This window comes from Chelonoidis abingdonii, chromosome 5, assembly GCF_003597395.2.
Source record: "Chelonoidis abingdonii isolate Lonesome George chromosome 5, CheloAbing_2.0, whole genome shotgun sequence".
In the NCBI taxonomy this organism is placed as follows: domain Eukaryota; kingdom Metazoa; phylum Chordata; order Testudines; family Testudinidae; genus Chelonoidis; species Chelonoidis abingdonii.
In genome coordinates, this window is record NC_133773.1 from 28,575,948 (window position 1) to 28,601,861 (window position 25,914).

At 41.2% G+C, this 25,914-nt stretch overlaps 1 protein-coding gene across 23 annotated transcripts in view; it reads right to left on the reverse strand.

The window, feature by feature from the left end:
• Positions 1–25,914, reverse strand: part of ANK2 (ankyrin 2) — a 638,506-nt gene that overhangs the window by 226,282 nt on the left and 386,310 nt on the right. For all 23 annotated transcript variants that reach the window (XM_075066172.1, XM_075066174.1, XM_075066175.1 and 20 more), the window contains one exon: positions 20,791–20,892. In XM_075066172.1, the coding sequence (XP_074922273.1) occupies positions 20,791–20,892 (102 nt within the window). The remainder of the gene's footprint in view (positions 1–20,790; positions 20,893–25,914) is intronic.

The window sequence follows — 25,914 nt, forward strand, 5'->3', positions numbered from 1 at the left end:
AGCACAGTCGACATGGTGTTTGCTGTCAGACAAATACAAGAGAAGTGCATTGAACAGAATATGCACCTGTATGTTGTCTTCATAGATCTGACAAAGGCATTTGATACCGTCAACAGGGAAGCCCTTTGGACCATTCTAACACGACTTGGCTGCCCAAGAAAATTTGTCCAGATTATACGCCTTTTTCATGACAGCATGACAGACAAAGTATTCTCTGATGGAGCCACATCAGCCCCCTTCAACATCACCAATGGCGTGAAACAAGGATGTGTTCTCGCACCTGTCCTATTTAACCTGTTCTTTCTATGCGTCCTTAACCATGCAATGAAAGATCTAGACCGAGGTATATACTTGAAATACCGGCATGATGGTTCACTTTTTGACCTCCGTCGCCTGAATGCAAAGACTAAGACAGTGCAGAAACTCCTTCTTGAGGCACTCTTTGCTGACGACTGTGCTCTCATGGCTCACACTGAAAATGATCTTCAGCACACTGTCAACAAGTTTGCTGAGGCCTCGCAACTCTTCGGAATAACTATCAGCCTCGGAAAGACAGAAGTTCTTCATCAACCTGCACCTGGATCAAATGCTTCTGTCTCGAGTATCTCCATTGACGGCACTCATCTTAAAGTAGTGGAGAACTTTAAATACCTGGGTAGTGTCATATCCAGTGATGGATCACTGCATAATGAGATCAATGCATGAATATCCAAAGCAAGCCAGGCACTTGGCTGTCTGCGTGTCAAAGTTTTAAACCACCACAACACCCAGATGTCAACAAAACTGCTTGTGTACAAAGCTGTTGTTCTCATCTCTTTTGTACGGGTGCGAAACATGGACACTATATAGGTGTCACATCAAGCAGCTTGAAGCATTCCACATGCGCTGCCTCCGCAACATCATGAAGATCCGCTGGAAAGACAAAGTGTCCAATCTTAAGGTCCTCAAGAGAGCCCAGATGACAAGCATCAAAATGATGATCATGAAGTCACAGCTACGTTGGACCGGTCATGTCAGCCGCATGGATGCCAACAGAATCCCCCGCCAGCTTCTGTAATGGTGAACTCTCCCAGGGCATCCAGCAAATAGGTCGTCCACGGAAACGTTACAAGGACACCAAAGCCCAATCTGCAGTACAGCAGTATCAAACCTAGGGACCTTGAGGACGCTGCAAGCGACAGAACACAGTGGTGTGCAACAGTTAGAAATACCTGCATCGCCTTTGAGGAAGATCGCTGCCGGCATCGACAAGAGGCACGCGAACGACGTCACAGAGCATCAGCAGCGCACAATCCACTGACCGCGAACTTCCCATGCGCCATCTGCAGCAAAATGTGCACCTCTAGAATTGGCTTGTACAGTCATCAGAGGGCACACCATGAGACCAACAATAGATGATCTGCACAGATTTGTCATCATCGGATCAATGGACTACCAGGAAAAATAGGTTTATAAATTTATATTAAAGTAAGTTTGGCTGTAATGCAAGAAACCTACTGGCCATATCCTGTATGTTAAGCTAGGGCAAAGTTAACATATCTATATTAAGACCTTTTACTCAGAAAGTAAAGTTGACCTATACCTTGTTACCTAAATAGGTAAGCACCCACGCCTAGTCCATCATCTTTTATCTAGACCAACAGACAATGGAGAATGGCATAGGGGGGGTTTCAATGTTGTACCCACAGACTTAACAGGTACACCGCAAGGGAACTTATGTGCATATGTACATGTTATGAATACGCACACACATACTAGCCTATGGGGTAAGCATGACCTAACATTTTGTGGGTGAGAAATGAAATTTGGGCATAGGAGGAAGGATTTCCAGCACGTGTGCCCTTTAAAAGAGGTGACCCACCTCACTAGAATATTCTCACTTACTTTCTATTTCTACTCTATTTCTATCTATTCTATCTATGATAACTGCTACCATTAGTAGGCTGTACTTGTTGCTCTTAAATTTTAAGTTTCAAGGAAACTAGGCTAAGCTTGGTTTCCCTAAGGTTAATATTTAGTTTGTTTATTAGGTTTGATTTTAAAGTTTAAGTTAGTCAAGTAAACCCTAATTTAGTTTCAATAACTCTTAGCATTAATTCCCTCTAAGCACTGCATCCCTCACTCAAAAATTAAAAAACCTGAACTGCAAGGCTGGTCCTGTGTTTCTTACCACCAGGTTATCAAGGAAGGGTGAGAGTATATTAACCAAAGCTTTGTTGCACATAATACTATATTATCATATGTGTCTTTCAAATAGCTGCAATACAGTTGTAACTTTGTAACTCTGGGTATTTTCCATTTACTTACTATTATTGATTTTAAATAAAAAGTCTTTAAGGCTATAACTGTCTCAGTGTGAGCTTCGTGTCATACCCCCGAGCGCCCTTTGTAAATTCTGTTGAGACTGATTCAGGACAAGAACTTTTATCTTCTGATCAAACAAATTGGAGAGCCTAAGACCCACACTAATTAACATTAATGATTAATTAGCAATTTGGTTAATTAAATTAAATAAAAATTAAATTGATTAATTAATATTATTAGTAAACCCTAAATCAGGCTACACGTTGTGTGAACCAGCAAGAACTAGAAGAAAAGTGTGGGGACAGAGAGGTCCTGCAGAGAACAGTAAAACTCAGCAGAAAGCTTAGGCTGAGGTCTGTCTGTGGACCTTAAATTAAGAGTAAAAAAGAAAAATCCTCTGAAGGGAGACTGAGTTTTGGACACTAAGTCAATGCCCATGTGCTAGTCTCAAAGTAGGAACTCAGGTTCTTCACATGGATGTGTAACTAAAGTAGAGTGAAATTTTTTAGACAAATAGTTTATTTGCTGAAAAATGCAGTTTTGGGTTGACTGAAAATATTCATTAATTCAACATACATTCACCAAACAGTTTAATCCAAAACCATTTTTTGACACTAGATTCACAGGAGACTTAGAGGCCATTCACCAACCCAGTGGTGGTTGCCCCTTTAATTTATAAATTTTAATATTCATAGACCAGAGAGAGAGGGTAAGAATAAGGATAGCTTTGCAGTTAGAGCATCCACCTGGGAAGGAGGACAACTGGGTTCAATTCCCTGCTCAAATGAATATTTAAGAATATACAAAGTAGAACATCTTCAACAAGAACAGCAGAGACACCACACCAGAATACACTCTAGACCAGTGTGAAGGGTGCCTCACCTGCAGAATGAGACACCCAAGTTCAGATCCCTGCTCCTAATCTAGCAGAATGGGAACTTGAACCCAGCTCTCACATATCCCAAGTGAGGGCTCTAACCATCGGGCTATAGGATATAAGGGGACACCACCTCCTCCATGAATGGCATTTCCAAATTTGCTTTTAACCAAGCAGCAGTTGAAAATGCTCCAAAATCAAAACTATTTATTCTCTATTTTATTCTGTTTTGTTTAGCTGAGAAAACCGAAAAAGTTTAGCATTGGATAGATCCAAAATGAACTTATTTTACTTTTGAAGGTGGTCAGTGAACTGAAAAATGTATCAATTATTTTCACTGTTCCATATAGAACTTCACTCTATCACAACAGTGATGATCAGTAGTACATAGTGTCGTTAGTAATGTGACTACATCCATAGACTAACACAGGGGTCGGCAACCTTTCAGAAGCGGTGTGCCAAGTCTTCATTTAGTCATTTCAATTTAAGGTTTCACAGGCCAGTAATACATTTTAACGTTTTTAGAAGGTCTCTTTCTATAAGTCTATAACATATAACTAAACTATTGTCGTATGTAAAATAAATAAGGTTTTTTAAATGTTTAAGAAGCTTCATTTAAAATTAAATTAAAATGCAGAACCCCGCAGACCAGTGGCCAGGACCCAGGCAGTGTGAGTGCCACTGAAAATAAGCTCATGTGCCACCTTTGGCACACATGCTATAAGTTGCCTACCCCTGGACTAACACATCACCATTCATCCCTCATGCTTTGCCGTTCACCCCTGCAATTTTCCAAGAAATATCAAGGCTGGATATTTATAAATCAAAACATTTATTTTCTAACTTCACACACTCGCTACAAAAGCATGATACCAAAATCATAATTATCAAATCCTTCTGTCATGAATCAGAACCCCAAAAAGTCATGAGGTTGCATTTTTTTTCTAAGATTATCTTGTGTTTTTTGGTCTGTCTTTCAGGTTTGTTTGTTTTTTTAAACTTCTGCTGCTCACTCCCAATGCATGTGATAATTAAACTATTGTCCGTTCTCCCAAATGCAGAGAGTACTGATTTTGGCCTCCCTGCAAGGGCTCTCGTTGACTGAACTACGGGGTATGCAGCTGCTAGTTTCTCTCCAAGCTCTACTATTCTAATTGAATTAATTGTGTCACTTCATTCCCACATTTGCCCATCTCCCAGCCCAGTAATTATTTATGCACATCAGCTCTGTCCCTCCAGTCCCCCACCTGTCACTAGCATCACATGCATGCTTGCCCCTTCTGCAGCTCAAGGGCTCTTCACCCACCATCCCAGCCCCGGTGCGGGAAGCTGCGATGAGGTCCCCTTTTCCCCCTTCCCAAGGCTGGACAGGGCAGGTCCAGGGGTTATTCAGGCTAGAAAGAGGTGAAGAGCAGAGGGGAAAGTAGACAACAGACTGAACCACTGTTTATAGGAAGGGTCAGAGGTGGGGACACGCCCACTTAGCAGCTGGGCTGTTTCTGCTCCTCTGTCCCCCCTCCCCTCTTTAAGAATGATGTTAGTTCCTCCCACCTCCCCTACCCAAAATGGCATCTTGTATTCTGAGGGGAGGGGGAAGAGCTCTACTCACCTCCTGGAGCAGTTCTGATTGGTTGCTTTTCCCCATGAGAAGGGAAAGGTGGACAATCAGATGGGATTTTCCCTGGGACGCAGCTGGACATCATGAGGGCTAGAGCTTGTTGTCTCATTGCAAAACTGGCTACAGCACTGGCCAAAAAATCACATTACTGGAGTTAAAACAGAGAGTTGACCATGCTGGGTATGTTTCCCATGCTTCAGCTTACCCAACCTCTCCCTGCACAGCAGACCTTATAGTTACAAGAGATCTGCTCAACTGTGAGATCTATACTCAAAAAAACCTCAAACAAGCCACCCCACCTTTCCTGTATTTCCTCCTGGGGTAGGCACACTCATGGATGATCTGGAGACTGAGATACCTCTTGCTCTCCATCAGAGTCCTCCCTTTATAAACAGTGCCAGCATTCCCCAAGCAGTACAAGACACCCCAGACACAGAAAGAATTTCCTTCAGGCTCCATTAGAGTAATAGGACACTTTGAAGTTAGCAAAGCGACTATTATGCTCCAGTTTATTGCATATAACTGAGCAAGGCTTGTGCTACCAAATTGTGCTCTAAATGCACTCAAATAGCAGATAATATTTACTAGGAATCCATCCTATTGAAAACATATTTTACTTTTAATAATGGGCACAACAGAAAATAGATTGATAGTATGTGAATATATTACATGCAAACTAAACACGATAATAAATGTGAACAAAAAAGTATACGAAGCTTATTAGCAGGTTATGGATATACTGTAGACTGCTACTTTTTTCACAGAGAATAGAAAATGAACGGTTCATCTTTAAAAGCCATCATCCTATATATGATATGGTATATATGTTGGCAGTACAAAAAGACAGTGGGCATAGATACATAAGAATTATTTCCTAGTCCAAGAAAAAAGCATACCATTCTAAAGAAAGGAAAAGGCAAATGTGGAGCTCCAGTGCATTTGACATGTGACACTACATTTTCAAAGCAGTACACAGACTTTTCTCCATAAAGTCAAATGTACACCTTCTTGTCCATTGTGCACAAGGGGGCACACCGTTTTCCCAGGCAGGTTGGGGGCTTGCATATAGCACATAGATCCATGACTATATAAATACACCATCCAAACTGCATGCAGAGTGACAGCTAAACAGCTGCTGAACCAGCAAGGCTGCAGTAGCAGCTGCAGAATGACTCCCGTTCTATTCCCTAGTCTGAAAGAGCAGGATTCTATCCCTTCTGACCCTACAGAAATCCACTAAGCACATTTCTTTCATTTTAGCCGTGTGCAAGGCCCAGGAATTGGCCCCTTGGAGGATTGTTTCACTAGCTAGGAATGACTTCCGTCATTGAAGAGACTCACAGGAAACATTTTATTCTTGGTATGACTGAAGAGAGCAAACAGATATATAAGGAAAGCACCTGAGAGAGTAGGATGACTGACAAGAGCATGGTGATGCTAGGAAATGACAGCGTTAAATAACAGTGAGTTGACTGAAAGCAGCAGTGGTCCTATCCATTCCTATTATGCAGCAAATATGGTAAACAGTGTATTGTCTCCCCCCACATTACAAGTCTGTCACATGTTAGGCCACAGCTGCTTATTCCATTTGAGTCTAGTTCTGTCAAATTTAGGATTACTTGCCTCATAAGCTACTACTCACCATAGGGCAAGGATGGCAGAATCTGACCATTTACAATCAAATGGTTTCAAGTAGAAATCAAACAGAATAATTGAAAGATACAAATTTAGAAGTTGTGGTCTACCAGAACTTGCCTTGTAACCTAGGCAATAGCACAATTCTAGCATTTATTCCTTGTCTTTCTTAACCTCAAGAATCTAGTTAATGGCTCTAACCCCAGCCCATCACCATGTTGCAAATGGTGAGCTTTTCAGAGTCTTAAGAACAGAGAGACAGAATGAGGGCATGTCTACAGAGAGATCTGGTGCAGCAAGCTTGGGAGTAAATCTACAGTGCTCCAACCTGTTGTTTCAATCAGCAGTAGATCAAAAGGACTACTGTAAATGGGTAAGTGTCAGAGCTCAGATCAGAACATAGAAGTAGGTGGATCAATCCTGTGCTTAGACCAGTTGACCATGTCTCTCCCCACTTACTCTGCCCATTTAATGTAACTGTTGGTCTTCTTTAAATATGACTGCATACTGTGCAAGTCAGTATAAAATGAATGAGCAGTGGAAACAGCAAAAGGTCAGCTGGTAACGTCCAACATACTCAGAAGAGAGGCTGGCTGGCATCCAAAAAGTACTTTCTTTAATTAAATGGAACAGGAAAGCAGAGATCCACAGAGGGAAAGATTCACGTGAAGAGTTCTCCTTTCAGGACTATTCTGGAGGCCCTGATACAATGAAAGAAGCTTATGTCAAAAATTCAAGCTCCAGTACTACATGAGACTTAAAATGAGAGAGCTCTTCAGAGAGATTCAATATTTGCCAGAATACAATATTTCCCCTGAATAGGGCAAGAGAGAACGAGGGAGAATGATGAAACCGTCTCACAAGAAGGGGATTTCACTGGGAATGAGTCCACTGCACAATGTTGCCAGCTTCTGCAATTTTATTGCTAGTCTCACAATATTTGGTGTTTTTCTTGAAGCCCAGCTTCTCAAAAGTCATGCAATTACTCAGGAATCTCAGATCTCATTTTAAAAAGAAAAGTGATTTTCCAGCCCTCCTGGTTGCAGAGAAAAACTAAAAAAATGTGACTCCCAAAGGCTCAAAACACCTCAAAGCAAATACAAAGGTTTTTTTAAATGTCACGATTTTTAAGCCAATCTAATGAGTTTTGGGACCTAACTCATAATGTTTGAATGCTTGGGGTTGGCACACTGCCAATGCCACTTTCAAACATATGAGAGGGACAGGAAGAAATTGCCTGGGAGCATCCAAGACGACCCAGGCCATGCCCCTTATTCAGATACTTGTGGATTTTTCTTCTTCAAGTCTTTCAACCAGGGTGAGGCTGAGGGTGATACTGGCCACTGACTTCAACAGAGCCAAAGTTTCACCTGAATGTTTTTCTGTGGGAGCAAAGTAGGGTGCAAGGAAGATGTGAGGTGAATAAGAGCTGTAAAGAATTTGATTCCTCACTGGACTGAGAGGTGGGGTAGGAGATGTGGTTGTTCTGAGAGTGGACTGTGCTAACTTTAGGCAATTTACCTCTTTACTATTTGTCTATATCCATCTGTCGGGTCTAGTAAGATGGTACATTCTTCAGGTCAGGAATGTCTTCTATGCTGTTTGTACAGTGCCTCACACAGTGGAGTAACATTAGCTACCACCAGAAGGATTATCAAAGTAGTAATAAATTTATTTGAACCAACTCCCAAATATTAAAATTTGTCTAGGCCTAGTCCATTCAGGAAGATGGATGTGGTTCAAGCTGGTTCTTCTATCCCTAGTAAATGATGTACAAATCCATTCCAGGGTGAATTAGGATGGAAACAAGCAATTTTGTTTCAAAATCAGAACTAGAAGAACATAGACCAGACGACTGGTTTAAAGAAGATAAACTACCACTCATGCTCACAATGGAAATCTCTGTGGACAGAAGAGAGAACACACATTGTCAGATGACCATGGCCAAGAAGCTAAAAGTGGGAAAAGGTACTCTTTACTCCTGATCACACAGGAAGCCTGTCACAGTTAATTCTTTGTAGTTGAAAGTCTCAAAGCCACATGACAGACTATCTTAGGATACAAATTACCCAGTGCATGGAGAAACAGTTCCATAGCTTTTGGCAACTATGAGAATCCAAACAATATGCTAATCAAATACATTCAATTTAATAATAGGCCTATAAGCACTGCTGTCTTAATCTTTACTAATTGCCTTCCAAGCACTTAAGATACTTGACATTTTATAGAAAATTCCTAAACCATTTCCTGCCAATATCAGAAAAATGACTTCATAGATTCATAGAACTGGAAGGGACCTCAAGAGGTCATCTAGTCCATTCCCCTGCACTCAAGGCAGGGCTAAGTATTATCTAGACCATCCCTGACAGGTGTCTGTCCAACCTGCTCCTAAAAATCTCCAATCTTACAACACTCTTGCTAATAGATCCCAGAATGATATTTGCTTTTTTTGCAACAGTGTTACACTATTGACTCATATTTAGCTTGTGATCCACTATGACTCCCAGATCCCTTTCCGCAGTACTCTTCCTAGGCAGTCATTTCGCATTTTGTATGTGTGCAACTGATCGTTCCTTCTTAAGTGAAGTACTTTGCATTTGTTTTTACTGAATTTCATCCTATTTACTTCAGACCATTTCTCCAGTTTGTCCAGATCATTTTGAATTTTAATCCTATCCTCCAAAGCACTTGCAACCCCTCCCAGCTTGGTATCATCCACAAACTTTATAAATGTACTCTCTGTGCCATTATCAAATCATTGATGAAGATACTGAACAGAACCAGACCCAGAACCAATCCCTGGCGGAACCCACTCATTGTGCCCTTCCAGCATGATTGGGAACTACTGATAACTACTCTCTGGGAACGATTTTTCAACTGACTTACTGAATCAGACCATGTTAATATGTGTAACACTTTGCACAATAATTGACCATTGCTGTTTTATGGCATGTGTGGGTATAAACCTAGTTTAGACCTTGACACCAGTCCCAAGCCACTGATGCTGAAAGTTGGTGTCACCACAATGTATTGTACAGGAGTCATAAATCTATTTCAAGCAACTGCGAAATTATGCAGTGTTTATTTTGACTTCTCTATTTTACATGTACAGGTCACACTGTACCTGCTTTTTCCACTGTCAATGATTAATGGATCCAGTGCTTCACCTAATATTGTTAACATTCTTTTATAAAAGAGTTTTGTCTAACCATTGTCAAAAATCATAAAATACTGCACTCTTATCTTGATGTAGTTGCAGTGCTACTATCATGGTCTTTCGAAAAGTGTTTCCATCTTTCCCAAATGCTCTATTAGATTTGAGTAGCAATTATTCCACTTCTTAATGTTTGTGGTACTTTATGTCTTCTCATGAGGAATCACAGACCTAGGCAGTCTATTTGTTGTCTCCACACAGAATCTCAGTTCCTTAATTATAATTCATTACAAAACAGACACATGGCTCCTCTTAAAATGGGAAGAATCTGAAAGAACAAAAGTTCTCCAATTGGATAAGTGTAAATCTGAGAAGCAGGTTTCTCATGCACATATTTAAATTTAGAATTTGCTTCTCATAAATCCTCTCAAAAGTAACTAAAGGGATAGGACATAGCCAAAATATTTTTAAAGTATTGCAGATTTTTTTCAGCATTAACCCAGTTCTACCTTTATACAGACAATTCTCTGGAACAAGCCATTTCTTTAAAAAAATAATAATTAGAAACTCCTCAAATAATACTTTTTAAAAGAACTCAGTAATTCTCTTTACGCTCTCAATAACACAGAGTGCACAACATTATATTCTGAAGTGCAGAAGGATCTCCCTTCCACACACACTTTTTCATTCAAACTTTGATGTGACATTTGACTACTTAATCATCTGCTATTTTACTTTGGCAGACAAGATTCTTTTCTGAAGTAGTTAAAAGAGCTATGTGATTATTTTGGTTCTCATTCTTAAAACCTCTCTAACAAAATAATGGCCTCATCTGTGAAATTTTAGTTAGACTTTTGACAATTTTTTCCTTAAAAACCTTAATTATCTGAGCTTTCTACAAAGACCATGGTATATCACAACAACTTTTTTTCTGGGTGGAATGTTGGCATAAGAGCAACAAGGGAACAAGAGATTTTAGTGAGGCTGTTTAGGAGATATTAGAAGGTTAATGGGAAATGAGAGGATCACAATATCTCAGCAGTGACCTGGCTCTGACCCTTTCCTAGCCTGCCCCATCAGTATGCAAGGCTGCACTCCCGCTTTGTGCAGATTTGCCAACACTGGGAACCCACCACAGTATGAGCTCTGCCAGCAGCAAGCTGAACCCTGTGCTATGGCCAATACGTGACAGCTGCTTTTGATCATTCTAAAAGTAGATTTTATTTTTATTTTATTTTTTTAGCCTGTGTTGGAGTCTGTGCACCGAATTTTAGTTCACCTTGTAGGATTTTAGTCCCTAAACAGAGCTGGATGAAATTTCTGTTGAAGTATTTTACTTCCTTCCTGAAAACTCTCAGCCATAGTACAAATTCAGGGGTCATTTTTGCCAAATTTCATTAGAAGTTCTCAGCAAGTTAGACATACATGACTGGATCTTGCAAGTTCTTGGTACATGGAACTGTCACTGACTTCAGTGGGAGATCCACGGGTGCTAGACTTGCAGTATTGGTCCCAAAAGAGCATTGATCCTGCAATTTATATGCATGCTTAACCATCTGCATGAGTGGTCCCACTAAATTAAACTGCTCTACTCAACTGCAAAAAGTTAAGCATGTGTGTAGGTGTTAGCAAGATTAGGTTTTCTGTCACTCTTTGATGCAAACTGGGTTCATGGAACAGGCTTATTTATGAAAAACCCAACCCAAAGTCTAAGACAGTGGTCACCAACTGGTCAGTCGCAATCAAGTGGTCGATCCTAGAGAATCTCCCAGTTGATCGTGATCTCTGGCAAGGCAGATTCCCTACCCCAGCCCCACGCCACTCCCAGAAGCAGCCAGCATGGCCCCTCAGGCTGAGGGAGTGGGGGGCAGGGGTCTCTCTTTGCACACTGCATCTACCTGTGAGCACTGCCCCTGCAGCTCCGATTGGCCAGGAGAGCTGCGGGGGTGGTGCCTGCAGAGAGGGGCAGAGCACAGAGCCACATGCTCCCTCTGCTGCAGGAGCGCATTGGCCCCTTCAGGGAGCGGTGTGGGGCTAGGGTAGGCAAGGAGCCTGCCTTAGCCTCGCTCTGCCCATTGCCGACTGGGTGCCGATGGAGGTAAGTGCTGCCCAGTGGGAGGCCACACCCCAATCCCCAGCCCTGAGCCCCCTCCCACAGCCAGCACCCCATGCCCCCACCCTGCACCCCAAGCTCCACCCTGAGCCCCCTCTCCCAGAGCCAACACTCTGCACCAGCCCGGAGCCCCCTCCTACACCCAAACTCCCTCCTATAGCTTGCACCCCTCACTCCTCCTGAACCCCAAGCCCTTTCCCCAGCCCAGTGAAAGTGAATGAGGGTTGGGGGAGAGTGAGTGATGGGGGGAGGGGATGGAGTGAATAGGAGGGGCAGATCCTGGGTTGCCCTTAAGAATCAAAAAGTGATCTTAGGCACAAAAAGTTTAGAGACCACTGGTCTAAGAGAATGGCTTTCAGTGTGTGATAGCAGGAAAGCACAGGCTGGATGCTGTGCATAACAGTGGCACCCTTTGCAACAGTAACAGCGTTTCCAAGGTGAGTAATAACCCAAGGAGAAAAACGAGCTCTCAACATTCGTTATGCTAATTTTATTGTACAAGTGTTTTAGACTCATAGACTCATAGGTCAGAAGGGACCAATATGATCATCTAGTCTGACCTCCTGCACAAAGCAGGCCACAGAACCCTACCCATCCACTTCTATAAAAACCCCAAGCAGAGAATCCACCAGCAAGTGACCCATGCCCCACGCTGAGAACTTCACTCCTCTAATGGTTAGAAACCTTCGTCTAATTTCAAGTCTGAACTTCCTAGTGTCCAGTTTGTACCCATTTGACCTTGTGTGTCTACATTAGTACTAAGCTTAAATAATTCCTCTCTCCTCCCTAATGTTAATCCCCCTGATATATTTATATAGAGCAAGCATATCCCCCCGCAGCCTTCTTTTGGCTAGGCTAAACAAGCCAAGCTCTTTGAGTCTCCTTTCATAAGGCAGGTTTTCCATTCCTCGGATCATCCTAGTAGCCCGTCTCTGAACCTGTTCCAGTTTGAATTCATCCTTCTTAAACATGGGAGACCAGAACTGCACACAGTATTCCAGGTGAGGTCTCACCAGCGCCTTATACAACGGTACTAACACCTCCTTATCTTTGCTGGAAATACCTCGCCTGATGCATCCTAAAACCGCATTTGCTTTTTTAACGGCCATATCGCATTGGCGGCTCATAGTCATCCTGCGATCAACCAATACCCCAAGGTCCTTCTCCTCCTCTGTTGTTTCCAACTGATGGGTCCCCAATGTATATCTAAATTTTATTATTAAATCCCTAAGTGCATGACCTTGCACTTTTCACTATTAAATTTCATCCTATTACTATTACTCCAGTTTACAAGGTCATCCAGATCTTCCTGTATGGTATCCCGGTCCTTCTCTGTGTTAGCAATACCCCCCAGCTTTGTATCATCCGCAAACTTTATTAGCACATTCCCGCTCTTTGTGCCAAGGTCAGTAATAAAAAGGTTAAATAAGATTGGTCCAAAACCGATCCTTGAGGAACTCCACTAGTAACCTCCTTCCAGCCTGACAGTTCACCCTTCAGTATACCCCGTTGGAGTCTCCCCTTTAACAATTCCTAATCCACCTTTCAATTTCATATTCATCCCCATCTTTTCCAATTTAACTAACAATTCCCATGTGGACCGTGTCAAATGCCTTACTGAAATCGAGGTAAATTAGATCTACCGCATTTCCTTTGTCTAAATAATCTGTCACCTTCTCGAAGAAAGGAGATCAGGTTGGTTTGGCACGATCTACCTCTAGTAAAACCATGTTGTAATTTGTCCCAATTACCATTGACCTCAATGTCCTTTACTACTTCTCCTTCAATATTTTTCCAAGACCTTACATACTACAGACGTCAAACTAACAGGCCTATAGTTCTCGGATCACTTTTTTTCCCTTTCTTGAGATGGGAACTACGTTAGCAATTCTCCAGTCGTACGGTACAACCCCTGAGTTTACCGATTCATTAAAATTCTTGCTAACGGGCTCGCAATTTCATGCCAGTTCCTTTAATATTCTTGGATGGAGATTGTCCGGGCCCTCCGATTTGTCCCATTAAGCTGTTCAAGTTTGACTTCTACCTCAGATGTGGTAATATCTACCTCCATATCCTCATTCCCGTTTACATCCTTCCATCATCCCTAAGCTCTCATTAGCCTTATTAAAGACTGAGGCAAAGTACTTATTTAGATATTGGGCCATGCCTAGGTTATCCTTAAGCTCCATTCCATCCTCAGTGTTATAGCGGTCCCACTTCTTCTTTCTTTGTTTTTCTTCTTATTTATTTATGTGGCTATAGAACCTTTACTATTGGTTTTAATTCCCTTTGCAAGGTTCAACTTCTACACGGCTTTTAGCCTTCGCTCACTTTATCCCTACATGTTGACCTCACTTAAGGTAGCTTCCTTGCTAATCCCACCTTTCTTTTTCCACTCCTTGTAGGCTTTCTGCTTTTTCTTAATCGACCTCTGAGATGCTTGCTCATCAGCTTGGTCTAACTCCTGCTATGGGTTTTTTTTCCCTTTCTTGGGATGCAGGCTTCTGATGTTTCTGCAGCTTAGACTTAAGTAATCCAGGCTCCTCCGCATTTAGATCCACAGAGTTCTGCAGTCCAATCCACTTCCCTGACTAATTTTCTTAACTCTTTAAGTTAGCCCGTTTGAAGTCAAAAAACCATTATCCCAGATCTATTTTGTTTATCCTTTCCATTCTAGTTGAACTGAATTAGTTCATGATCACTCGAACCAAGGTTGTCCCCTACAACTATATTCTTCTACGAGGTCCTCACTGCTCACCATCAAACCAAATCTAAAATGGGCAATCCCTCTTTGTCGGTTCTTCAACTACTTGGTGAAGAAATCATCACGTGCATTATCACAATCCAGAAAATCTGAGCCCTATTATTCTTGCAAGCACTGTCGTCTCTAGTCTATATCTGGGAAGTTGTGAAGTCTCCATGATCACACAAATTCCCTTGGTGTTTACTTCATAAAAACATTAAAGAGGTCTCTATCCATATCCAATCATCAGACCGGCGGTCTGTAGCACCCCAAGACTATCTCAGGGGAGGCTCTAGTAGCTTCTTACCAGTGTGATCTTTGCCAGACAGACTCTGTCTTGTCCATTCTCACTTCACTTTATTCTTTTACAGTTAACGCTCATCATTGATGTACATGCTACTCCCCCACTTTGCCTTATTTCTGTCTTTCCTAAAAGCACATAGCCTTCAATACCTGTACTTACCAGTCATGACTAGCTATTCCACCATGTTTCTGTTATCCCTATAATATCCGGTTTCACTTCCTGCACCAATAGCTCAGTTCCTCCATTTTTTACCTAGGCTCCTCGCATTAGATGGTACAGACATTTTACTTTTGGCGTTTGGCTTCACTGACATTCTTTACCCTGTTATGCACAGACATTGTTTACCACCAGCATCACCTGTTAAGTCTGGTATGTTACACTACCTTCCTCTTATGTCAATTCTTTGGTCACGGCCGTTATCCCCTCTTACTTGTTTAGCTCCGCTCTCCAGGTAAATTCTGGCATGGAGATCTCTTGGAGATCTCCTGGACATCTCCCAACCATCTCCCCCAAATTCCTAGTTTAAAGCTCTCTTAATTAGATCGGCGAGCCTCCATCCTAGAAGTCTATTTCTCTCCTTACTTAGGTGAAGTCCATCCTGAGAGAACAGTTGTCTGTCCATAAATGCTTCCCAATAACCGTACATCCCAAAGCCCTCCTTATAGCACCACTGTCTGATCCATCCCCTGCTCCCACTGGCTGCAAGTCCCCTCGATTCTTATTGACCCTTGCAATCCTCCTGGGGCTCATATTTGGTGTTGCCTCTATTGACTCCTCCCCTCCTTCTGCAGGACTAGCTGCTCTTCTCTTTTCCCTTGCCCTCTCTCCTTCAGCGACCACCTGCTGTGCCCCTTCTTCATTTTCCAACTCTGCAAACCTGTTTGCAGTTTTAGTTTGTAAAGAAAACCAACCACTGATGGGAAAACAAACTAAAACTTCAAAAATGGGCCACTCTCATATACTCCATATTTACAACCCTCTGTAGATTTAGTAAACAAAAACAAAGAAGATCCAAAAAATGTGGCCCCTTTCCAGTCATTTGAGTCTCTAATAACAGCAACAGTACTAATTGGCATTCGGCACTAGTGACGTTGTTTATTGTCGGTGATTGTGAGCTACTAGATTTTAATCTGCTTGGACACACTTAAGCCTTTCAGCTAAAAATAATCCACTGAGTGTTTGCTTACAGCCGGATACCACACAGAAGCAGCCAGGGAAACCTCAGACTTCTGCACTCTGGGTCAATGGCAATCAGATGCTTTGTGGGGGATGATATATTTGACGGCCAGGAAGAAGAGGGTGGCTGATCATACTGATTTCCTGCAGTAAAAAGTAATATCTAATATCTACACAGTGTAGACTACATCTCTACCCCCATATAATGCTGTCCTCGGGAGCCAAAAAATCTTACCTTCTTATAGGTGAAACCGCATTATATCGAACTTGCTCTGATCCACCGGAGTGCATGCCCCCAGCCCCCGCCCCCGAGCGCTGCTTTACCATGTTATATCTGAATTCATGTTATATCGGGTCACAGTCATGTTATATCAGGGTAGAGGTGTATATATTGCATGGAACCTCTAGAATGTTTACCACTGTGAGCATGTACGCTTTCTAATTGGAGTTTTATCTTTCTTATAGTGGGACAATCACGTCCACATTTCCAGCAATTGTTCCCAAGGGAGGAGTGGCATCAATAGTTGTAAAACCTCCCATTATGTCATTTGAATCTATTTAAAACTGCCCTGGAATTATGAAGTGCTCTGGAACCCACATAAAACTATTTGAAGGTCAAGCACTGACTACAAAAATTACAAAAAAGATGCTTTCTGAAATTTTTTAGATGCTAGGTTAGAGTTTGAGAATTAAATGTTCAAAGGAGATTCCCTCTCTCTAGCAACCAAGGAGGTCATCACCAGTACATGACAACCACTGAAGTTAAAGATGCATTAGACACTCAGTATAGATGAGAAGCACCACCCTTCTAGACGCACCCCTGTATTCACACCCTACAAACTATTGTAATAATCTTTATAAAATATACCTTCTGAAGTCTCATTTGAAAACTAACATCACCACTGATCATTAATATTCTTTGGTGAGGTATGTACACAATGTGTGTTAAGAGTTATGGACATACTGGAATTATGATTAAATCAGGCATGTCAGGGGTAGTTGGTAAACAGGTCTGCTACTGACAACAGAATGTATATTTAATTCCCTGACCAGCCTCATCTTCAGGCCAAGACAATGAAGGTCCATTTTTACATACTAGGTAAACAACAATAAAATCTAACAAGTGGGAGAAGAGCATGAAGCGTCCTTCATCACCAGACTCCATGTCACCTTCCTCAAAACCTGAAGAAACTTTACTTTGAGGGGTAACCCTCAGAAGAATCCCTTTTAAACATTTAATGGTCTATAAAAACAGAGGGGTTGAACCTCAAGTGATAAGCAATTGAATCAACAGATTGTATACAATATAACTGTATTATAAAGGTGTACAGAGTGAGGTCTTTTCTGAAAGCTAACACCACATTGGTGATTGATATAATTATGAAATGTATGTACTATCACTGTCTGAGAAAATATGGACACTTAATATTATGCTTTAAAATCTGTGGCCAAAGAGTGGGAAACAAGTTTCCTCTCAGACAGAAGAGAAGGCAGCTATCTATCTGTCTCCTATGTAAATTCAGTATGGTGGAATCAAAACAACGAAAGCCCATTTATACAGAAATCAGAAAGGGGGGGATGGGAAGTCCACTGGAAAGCATGAGGTCATCCTGACTCTTAAAACAAAGTCATAGAACTTTGGAAGATATAAGAAAAGGTAGAAGCCATCTTTGGCCTCCATCACTAGACTGACACAAGGAAACTGGGCTCCTGAAAGTTGAGAAAGAACAGTCCTTCAACCACAGGGTACGGGTGATGAAGTCTCTGGAAACTGAATATAGGTGAGAAACCATCTTGAACAGAGCGTGTATCTTGCTAGATTCAGTTTTAAATTTTTAGATGTATGTTTTTCACTTTGGCATGTAACCCTCTCTAACTTTATTCATTTTATTTGGCATCACTTAACCTGTGTCCTGTTAAAATATTTTTGTTTTTTTTTTACCATAGACCAGAGAAGGGTTATTCACCACAGTTAAGTTAATAAACTGTGATGTGCTTTTCTGTCTTTAAAGGAAAAAAACTAACTTTATTATTTCTCTGAACTGTCCAGAAGAGGGCTGGACATTACAGAGCACATGATTTGGGGAAAATCTGGGATTGGGAGTGTGTTGGGGTCACCTTGCTGGCTTAATCAAGGCTGATGGAAGCCAGAGTGGGGCTGTTGGGCCATAGATGGGCTGCTAGGGTCTGAGCTGTTGAACCAGGACAGGCTACACAGCATACAAACACACAGAATATGACCTGCACACTTGTAGGCTGGCTAAGTGTCTCAGGCTGTGAGCTACAGCAGCAAAGCACTGCTAGTCATCCAGGGTTGCTGGGTAAGTAGTGACACAATCCCTCACTAGTCTGGATTGCACCCCAAGTTGTGACATCTGCTGTTATAATTGAGAAATAATGATTCAATGTCCATCTTTCACTTCTGTGGACTGGTGAGAGATGGGTTAATTTGGTAGCTGTCCCAACCTACTTTTAAATTGCCTTTCTTTTACCTGAGTGGATTCTCAAAGCCCTGCTAATGGAAAACATCCACAGATCCTCCACCTGACTCTCTAGGAGTTAAATGCCCTATAGGGAAAATTTACTTAAAGGTAATTCAAAGCAAGATGTGCACAGAGGGGGTTTAGTGACGTAGCAGAATCACCTTAAAAGTAAAGAAGTCCACTGCCAAGTTCAGAATTTGATACTGACATGCTATTCCTCTTACTAACAGCAGAAATATATAGCTTTATTTTTTTAGTTAGTTATCTATTTACTTTAGGCATTTATACAACAGCTGTGAATTGTACACACATTGTTTCTATCTTCTTTCATGTTTACTTGCCACACCTCCTCAGCAATCAAATCATAGTAATGTAATTAGAAACATCATAGGCTAGGTTCATTTCTTCTGGAATATGTGTCAAAATACCAAACTTGCTAAAAATCCTGACCTAGAATAATAATTACATAAATTAAATATTATTTATTCATTTGAATTACTGTCACACCTAGGAGGCTAGTCATAAGCTCAGTACAAACACAGACAAAAAGACAGTACCTGCTCCAAAGAGTTATTAATCATGGTATTAATGTGTATAAAACAACCATTTGCTATCTCATATCTCCTCCTCTATCTTATTTATTTAGCTCTCAAAAATAATTTTATAGCCCACAGTCCTTAAATTGATTCAAAACTCTGCTGTAGAAATCTTCTTCCTGGCTTGTTGCTTCAATTACATTGCATTGCTCCACTGGTTCCTCTTTCTCCACTGCATCATACACAAATTACTTCTTTTCATTTTTAAAACCATCTGTGGCCTATCTCCACTCTACCTATCATCTCTTATATGGCCTAGAACGAGGGTTGGCAACCTTTCAGAAGTGGTGTGCCGAATCTTCATTTATTCACTCTAATTTAAGGTTTTGCATGCCAGTGGTACACTAACGTTTTTAGAAGGTCTCTTTCTATAAGTCTATAATATATAACTAAACTATTGTTGCATGTAAAGTAAAATGTTTAAGAAGCTTCATTTAAAATTAAATTAAAATGCTGAGCCCCTTGGACTGGTGGCCAGGATCTGGGCAATGTGAGTGGCACTGAAAATCAGCTCGTGTGCCACCTTTGGCACCCGTGCCATAGGTTGCCTACGCCTGGCCTAGAGCCATCAACCACCTCACTGACTGTGCTAGTGATACCAGCTTTTATTGCTCTTTAATCCAAGTTTCACAAACACACCTTCACACTTTTTTCTCTTCTGCATGTGAGGAGCTCTCTGTAAAGATGCCCACACAACACTTAACAACAGCTAGGCACTTGCTGTGCTGTGAATGTTCCTTTTTACCCTCATTACAGTCGTCTTATTGTTACTTTGTGTCCCTGTCCCAAACTGTATCTCATCACATACTGAAACTCCAAGCTCTTCCAGGCAGGAACTGTCTTTGCATTTTAAGTATGTACAGTCCCTAATGCAACGGGGTCATGATCCCCAGTTGGGTCATGAGGATGCTACTGCAGTACAAACAAACAAACAAGAATAAATAAATACTGGTTAGAGGAATAAGAATATGAAAAAATAAGAGAGAAATGGTGGGAATGAGGTAATCTCAACTTTGGCTGATGAGAGAGACAAGCTTTTGAGCTTACACAGAATTCTCCAGGTCCTGAAGACCTTATGTCTGTAATATCCTAGGACAGACATGCCTTAAACACCACTGCATATAACATGAAAAATAGCAGTTCCTTTTATTTGTCTGAAAAAGAGTGAGTGCATGAGTAACAGAGTGAGGAGGAGGACTGGGATAACTAGTGGACAAATATCAGTGTGGTGGTAGCTTGCATAGGGGACTGTTAAAGCTGGGAAACGGAACCTCATTACACTCTATTACCACAATAGATAGGCCAGGAGAGGAGGAGCTGGAAGAAAAAAGTAGTAAGCCAGTTGCAAAGCATTCATCCAGGAGAAAGAACTGCCCAGGAACAAACCCTTCCCAGCTAGTATGACTGGGAATCCAAGGTTTACATTTAATTATGACTCTTTTTTTTCTCCGCACACAAAGCCAATTTATTTAGCCAGAAAGCACTTTTTTAGTGTGGTTTGAATTGTGGTACTGCCGGGAATAAGTGGCTCAGAAAGGCTTGTTTGCTTAAAATAGAGATGTTCTGTTAAATATCTGCTGTGGGCATAGTCAGCTGTGCAAAAGTGGATGCTCCAAGTCAAAGGCCAGGGCTGAAAATGTAGCCCAGATTGACTCAGAACTTGACTGTGAAGATCTTAAATTGATCTAAACCATAAAACCATTTAAGGTTTTCCTATTTGCAGGGTCCTTATCTGTTACATACAATACTTGAGTACAGCAAACACATGCCCATGCAGTCTCTCTTACCTGGTTACATGTATTGATGTCTATTCCACCCTTCAGATATTCCACTACTTTGTCCAGATTGCCAGCTCTGGCAGCTCGAAGAAAGCTTGCATTGCTGTCAGACTGTGAAAAGAGGAGAAAAAAAACAAAACTCAAATTACTGCTTTAAAGAGAATACAGCACTGATATAATCAAAGGTATCCGCATTGTATGCTGAAGCTGTAACAATATGGTGCAAAGAAAACTGTTCATACATTTTACCTTCATTGATTCATATACACCCTAAACAGTACAAAATTGGCACAAAGGACTTATGGACTTCTCAGACTGAGCAAAATACTGCAACAGTTGCCAAAGGTAAAAAATTAGTTAGCTTGAAGGACAAGAGTAAAAATCCTGCTAGTTAGAATTAACAATAGTAGGTAAAGGAACAGAGTCTAGCTAAGTACAACCAATTTGCCAGCCACCGAATCCCTCTTTCTGCATATGTACCCACATCAGATAGCTTACTAACATTTCACCAGAACCTTTGATGGTTCTAAGGTAGTTTACTAACATTTCACCTGGGTCAGTCATCTCTTCTCCTGTTGTTTCCATTTTGAGGGAGAAATCTCACTAGAATTTGGGCTCTTATTTGAATGTGCCTGGCTGACTCACACACACACACAAAACACCCAGTAAAATATTTGAAAGAGAGAAGGCACCATCAGATATCCATAACCAGCTTAGATGAGCATGAATAAAACAGCCTGAACACATGAGTAGAGTGCATTGATTAACACTGTGTGTAAATGTGGCACTGCAGACAGCCCTAACATGTTTTCCATGAAAACAGTGCTGCAGGTATGCTTAACCTTGGGCCACGGACCCAAAGGGGATGAAGTATCTATATCCAAGATAATGTTGCAACCATCATCATTCCCCTCCTACGCTGCTTTTGCTCAAATATTCACATTTAAAGTCCAACAGTAACCCAAGGGAGTATGAAATGCTTTTAGCCCTGCTCCCTTTGTCTTTAATTAGAGCACAGAATTCAAACTGGCCAACAGATGCAAACACAATGATGCACCAGTGTGCACCTGCAGTTAAGTCAATTGCCCATTAATACAGCTGTCAGCAGAGAGAGAAGAAAGGAGTGCTATAGCAGCAGGGTTAAATCAGTATGATTATGGTCATGTATGAAGATTTGGGGACCTAAAGAAAGAGAAAATAATTCTTGCTATTTTATACTTTCTGCAGGCAGAACAGAAAATGCAATTTGAAGGGAAAGACTAAATAAAAAAAATACCTACTAGTATGTTTTTGACTGGTAACATATTTTCCAGCACAGGAGGAAACTATTGCGATCATAGTGATGCAGAAGAATAGGCATAAGAATGCTCTGCTACTTAAAGTTTTGCTAATATCTCAAACTTAAATTAAACACATTTTCCATGTACTTCCATCACTGTTCTAGGATCAAGACTGTGAAGCCCATTCTCCTGAAGGCCCCACAATACTCAAAGCCAGCTTTTGTGCAGCTTAATAATACTAATCACATTGATCCATTTATTTCCACCACCATTGTTCTCCATCACTCCATAGGAGCTCAGTTTACATAACTGGTTCCTACCTATTTTAATCTGCAACAGATGGATATCATCAGACCTATTCTTTTTACTACTGTATTTCATGCCAAGACAAAAAGATTTCCTTCTAAATTCCTTTCAGCAAATTTCTTTCATTGTCTTTTATAGTCTTAAGAAAGAAGATGATCTTTCTTACACACAGCAGGGTGGAGAAGAAAGGTAGCATAGGAATTTGGATTTACAGAGTCACATTATAGCCTGAGGCATAAGCCAATCAGGCATTGCATAAAGCATGACATAGCAGTAGTCTCTGCCACATGCTTGAAAGATACCATCTATATCAGTGGTTTTCGACCTATTGTCAGCAGAACTCTAGGGATCAGCAGACTATGTGTAAGGGGTCTGCAAAAGGTTGCTGTTACCAAAGAACAGTGATTTTCAGTCTGTGGTCCGGGGATCTCTGGAGGTCTGCAGACTATGTCTAAGATTTCCAAATGGGTCCACACCTTCATTTGAAATTTTTTAGGGGTCCACAAATGAAAAAAGTTTGACAACCATTGGTCCAAATAAAAGGAGATATTGAGCAATGCAGCCATCTCCTATATCACACGTGTGCACACACACACTGTAATTTTTAATGACCTTGAAAAAAATCAACTTGTCTTGAAGTAGAAGCACTGAAAAAGCCAGAAATTAAAGCATTTTTGGTGAAATACTGGCCCTAATGAAGTCAGTGGGAGATCTGAGAAAGGAATTCACTCACTATGGTTATATCAATTCTTGCTTGTTGACACTTTTTACTTGTCTACAGGAATTAACAGTCCCAAGGCTACAATCAGTTGCTTTCATAGTTTCAAAAGTGTGTAAGTGGAAAGACATGAGTAATGACACACAATGCAATCAATGCTCTTTTATTAAGGACACGGAAATCCATTTATTTGCTTTTCTTCCAGCCAGACAACTATATTAAAAGTTAATGTTAGACTTCCATTTATTTTTGGAAAATCAGCTTTCAGCCACAGGCAGGGTGATATCTTACATTTGTTTCTGGCTAGAAGGGTGCAAAGTTTTATTGTCATATATGAATCTCACTACCTTGATTCATACCTTTGCCTCTTCAAGTCTAGACTACTGCAATGCATTCTACTTAGTGATCTATTTTAGGTCATTCAGATACCAACCTCGTGAAGAACAGTTCACTTGCTAAGAAATGTATCCCATAAGTATTAGACTAGTGCTCTGTGATCTGCACTGACAAATCTGCCTGGGGTTCCTGGGTGGAGTTTAAAGTGTCAATTTGAACATATAAAACCTAACTCAGTGCTCCCCAACCTTTTTCGTCTGGCGGGTGCCAGATGACGAGCCACGGAAGACTGTGGCAGTGGACAAGCATCTGCCGAAATTCCGCCAACAAGCAGCAATGTCAATAGGTGTCACCGCTGAAATGCTGCTGACAAGCAGTGTCATCCAGAGGTGTCACTGCCAAAATACCGCTGAAAATCGGCGGCATTTCGATGGCGACGCCTCTGGATGACGCAGCTTGTCAGTGGCATTTCAGTGGATGCTCATCTGTCAGACAGTATGTGGGCACGCTTAGACGCCCGTGAGCACTGCGTTGGGGACCCCTGCCCTAACTGGTGTGGTACCTGCCTCCTTGGATGACAAGCTCTCCAGGTCATACTGCTGCAGTTAAAAGCAGGAGAGGTGCTCATGCTGAAGCCCCCTCCCCTAGTGTAAAAGTTTAAAAGATGCCCATTGAGAATGTCCAGCCAGCATCACTTGGCTTTGGAATTTGCTCCCCATCCACTTGGTCTCAACTATCCTTGATGTGTTGACCTTCAGGTCATACTACAACTACAGGCTTGAGTTTTGTAGGGGAGATTCTGAGGAGCTGGAGGTTGGTTGAGGAGCAATTTCTTAGAAAGGGTGAGGTTTTGTTTTTCTATTTTTTCTTTTTAGTAAAAAGTTTGATTTATGCTTAGTTGTGATTTTAAACAACTGTCAAAGCTGCCCAGATGTTGGAATAAGTGTGTTGGGTTTGTCTGTTACAAATCTAAATTTCAAAAGTGCTAATGTTTAGGTTTGTATCTGTGTCAGAAGTGCAAGAAAAAAATATGTATGGATCCAAGCATAGAGAGAAAGACTACAGATCCCTGGGACGTATAAAGGTCTCCACCATGAGGCAAAACTTCAAGAGCTGAACATATTTAGCCTTGAAAAAAATAAGAGTAAGGAAGATTTGACCCTTTAAATATTTTAAAGGGTCACGCCTGCACTTTGGGACCGATCTGCTCTTCTTACAGAGAGATGGTAAAAGAAGAAGTTGCAAGGAGACGTTTAAAATTTATTATAGCATGGATATTTATATCAAGACCTCAGCAGAGAGAAAAGGAGCAGGTACTACCTCTGAATTTGGTTTGAAGGATGAACAAGTGCTTAGTATACTCTGTGTACCAGTTGAAAAACTGGGCTGGCCAGTCAAGTGGGAGATCAACTAGACCAAAAGTTTCTACACCTTGTATGACATACTTGTGAAAGCATAGTGTGAAATCATTAGTCAAACGGTAGTGAACATATTTTAGTTTGATAGTTAAAAGGATCAACTTCAGTTTGTTTTCTTTGTTTGCACAATAGCAAGCCAGATAAAATCTCCATCCACCAACTGTTTGCCGCTACTGTTTTTGGTTCTGAGTGACAAGGAAAGAACCACAAAACTTCTCTCTCTGGAAAATATATACTTCAACTACAAATATTAGGGCTGGAATTTTCAAAGGAACCTAACAGAAGCAGTTGCTCAAATTCCACCGTAATTCAATGAGAATTTGGGGCATAAATCTCTCAGGCCCTTTGAAAACTCCAGACTTATCTTAATTTCCCTTTTCACCTCTTCCTTACTGCCACATACACTGGACCTACATTATTTCTCCTTCTCTTCGTGGGACTCCCTCTCATGTTCTTAAACATCTTCTCTACCACTGGCCTGTCATGTATGGAACAGCACGATAGTAGAGGTTGAGAATGCAAATGCACCTGACTGCCACCTATAGTGTCAACACACAAACAGATGAAACAGCATTTGCCATGGAACCATATCATATGTTGATTACAATCCATTCCCTACAACACTTCAGGCACTTTACAAGTCACTGATGTGAAAGCCCACTAAGCTCAAATGAAATCCCTGATATTCTCTCCTTTTCAAACCCTCCTTCCTTTTTAAAAAACAGTTAGGGCAGAGTATCTGCTCAGAAGGAAATTAATATAGTTTCACAGTAACTTGACAGAATGAAGTATCAGAGAGGTAGCCGTGTTAGAGTGGATCTATAAAAAGCGACAAAGAGTCCAGGGGCACCTTATAGACTAAGGCCTGGTCTACCTTACGAGTTTAAAACAATTTTAGCAGCGTTAAAGCGATTTAACACTGTACCCGTCCACACTACGAGGCCCTTTATATCGATATAAAGGGCTCTTTAAATCAGTTTCTGTACTCCTCCCCAACGAGAGAGTAGCACTCAAATCGGTATTACTATATGGATTAGGGTTAGTGTGGCTGCAAATGTACGTATTGGCCTCCGCG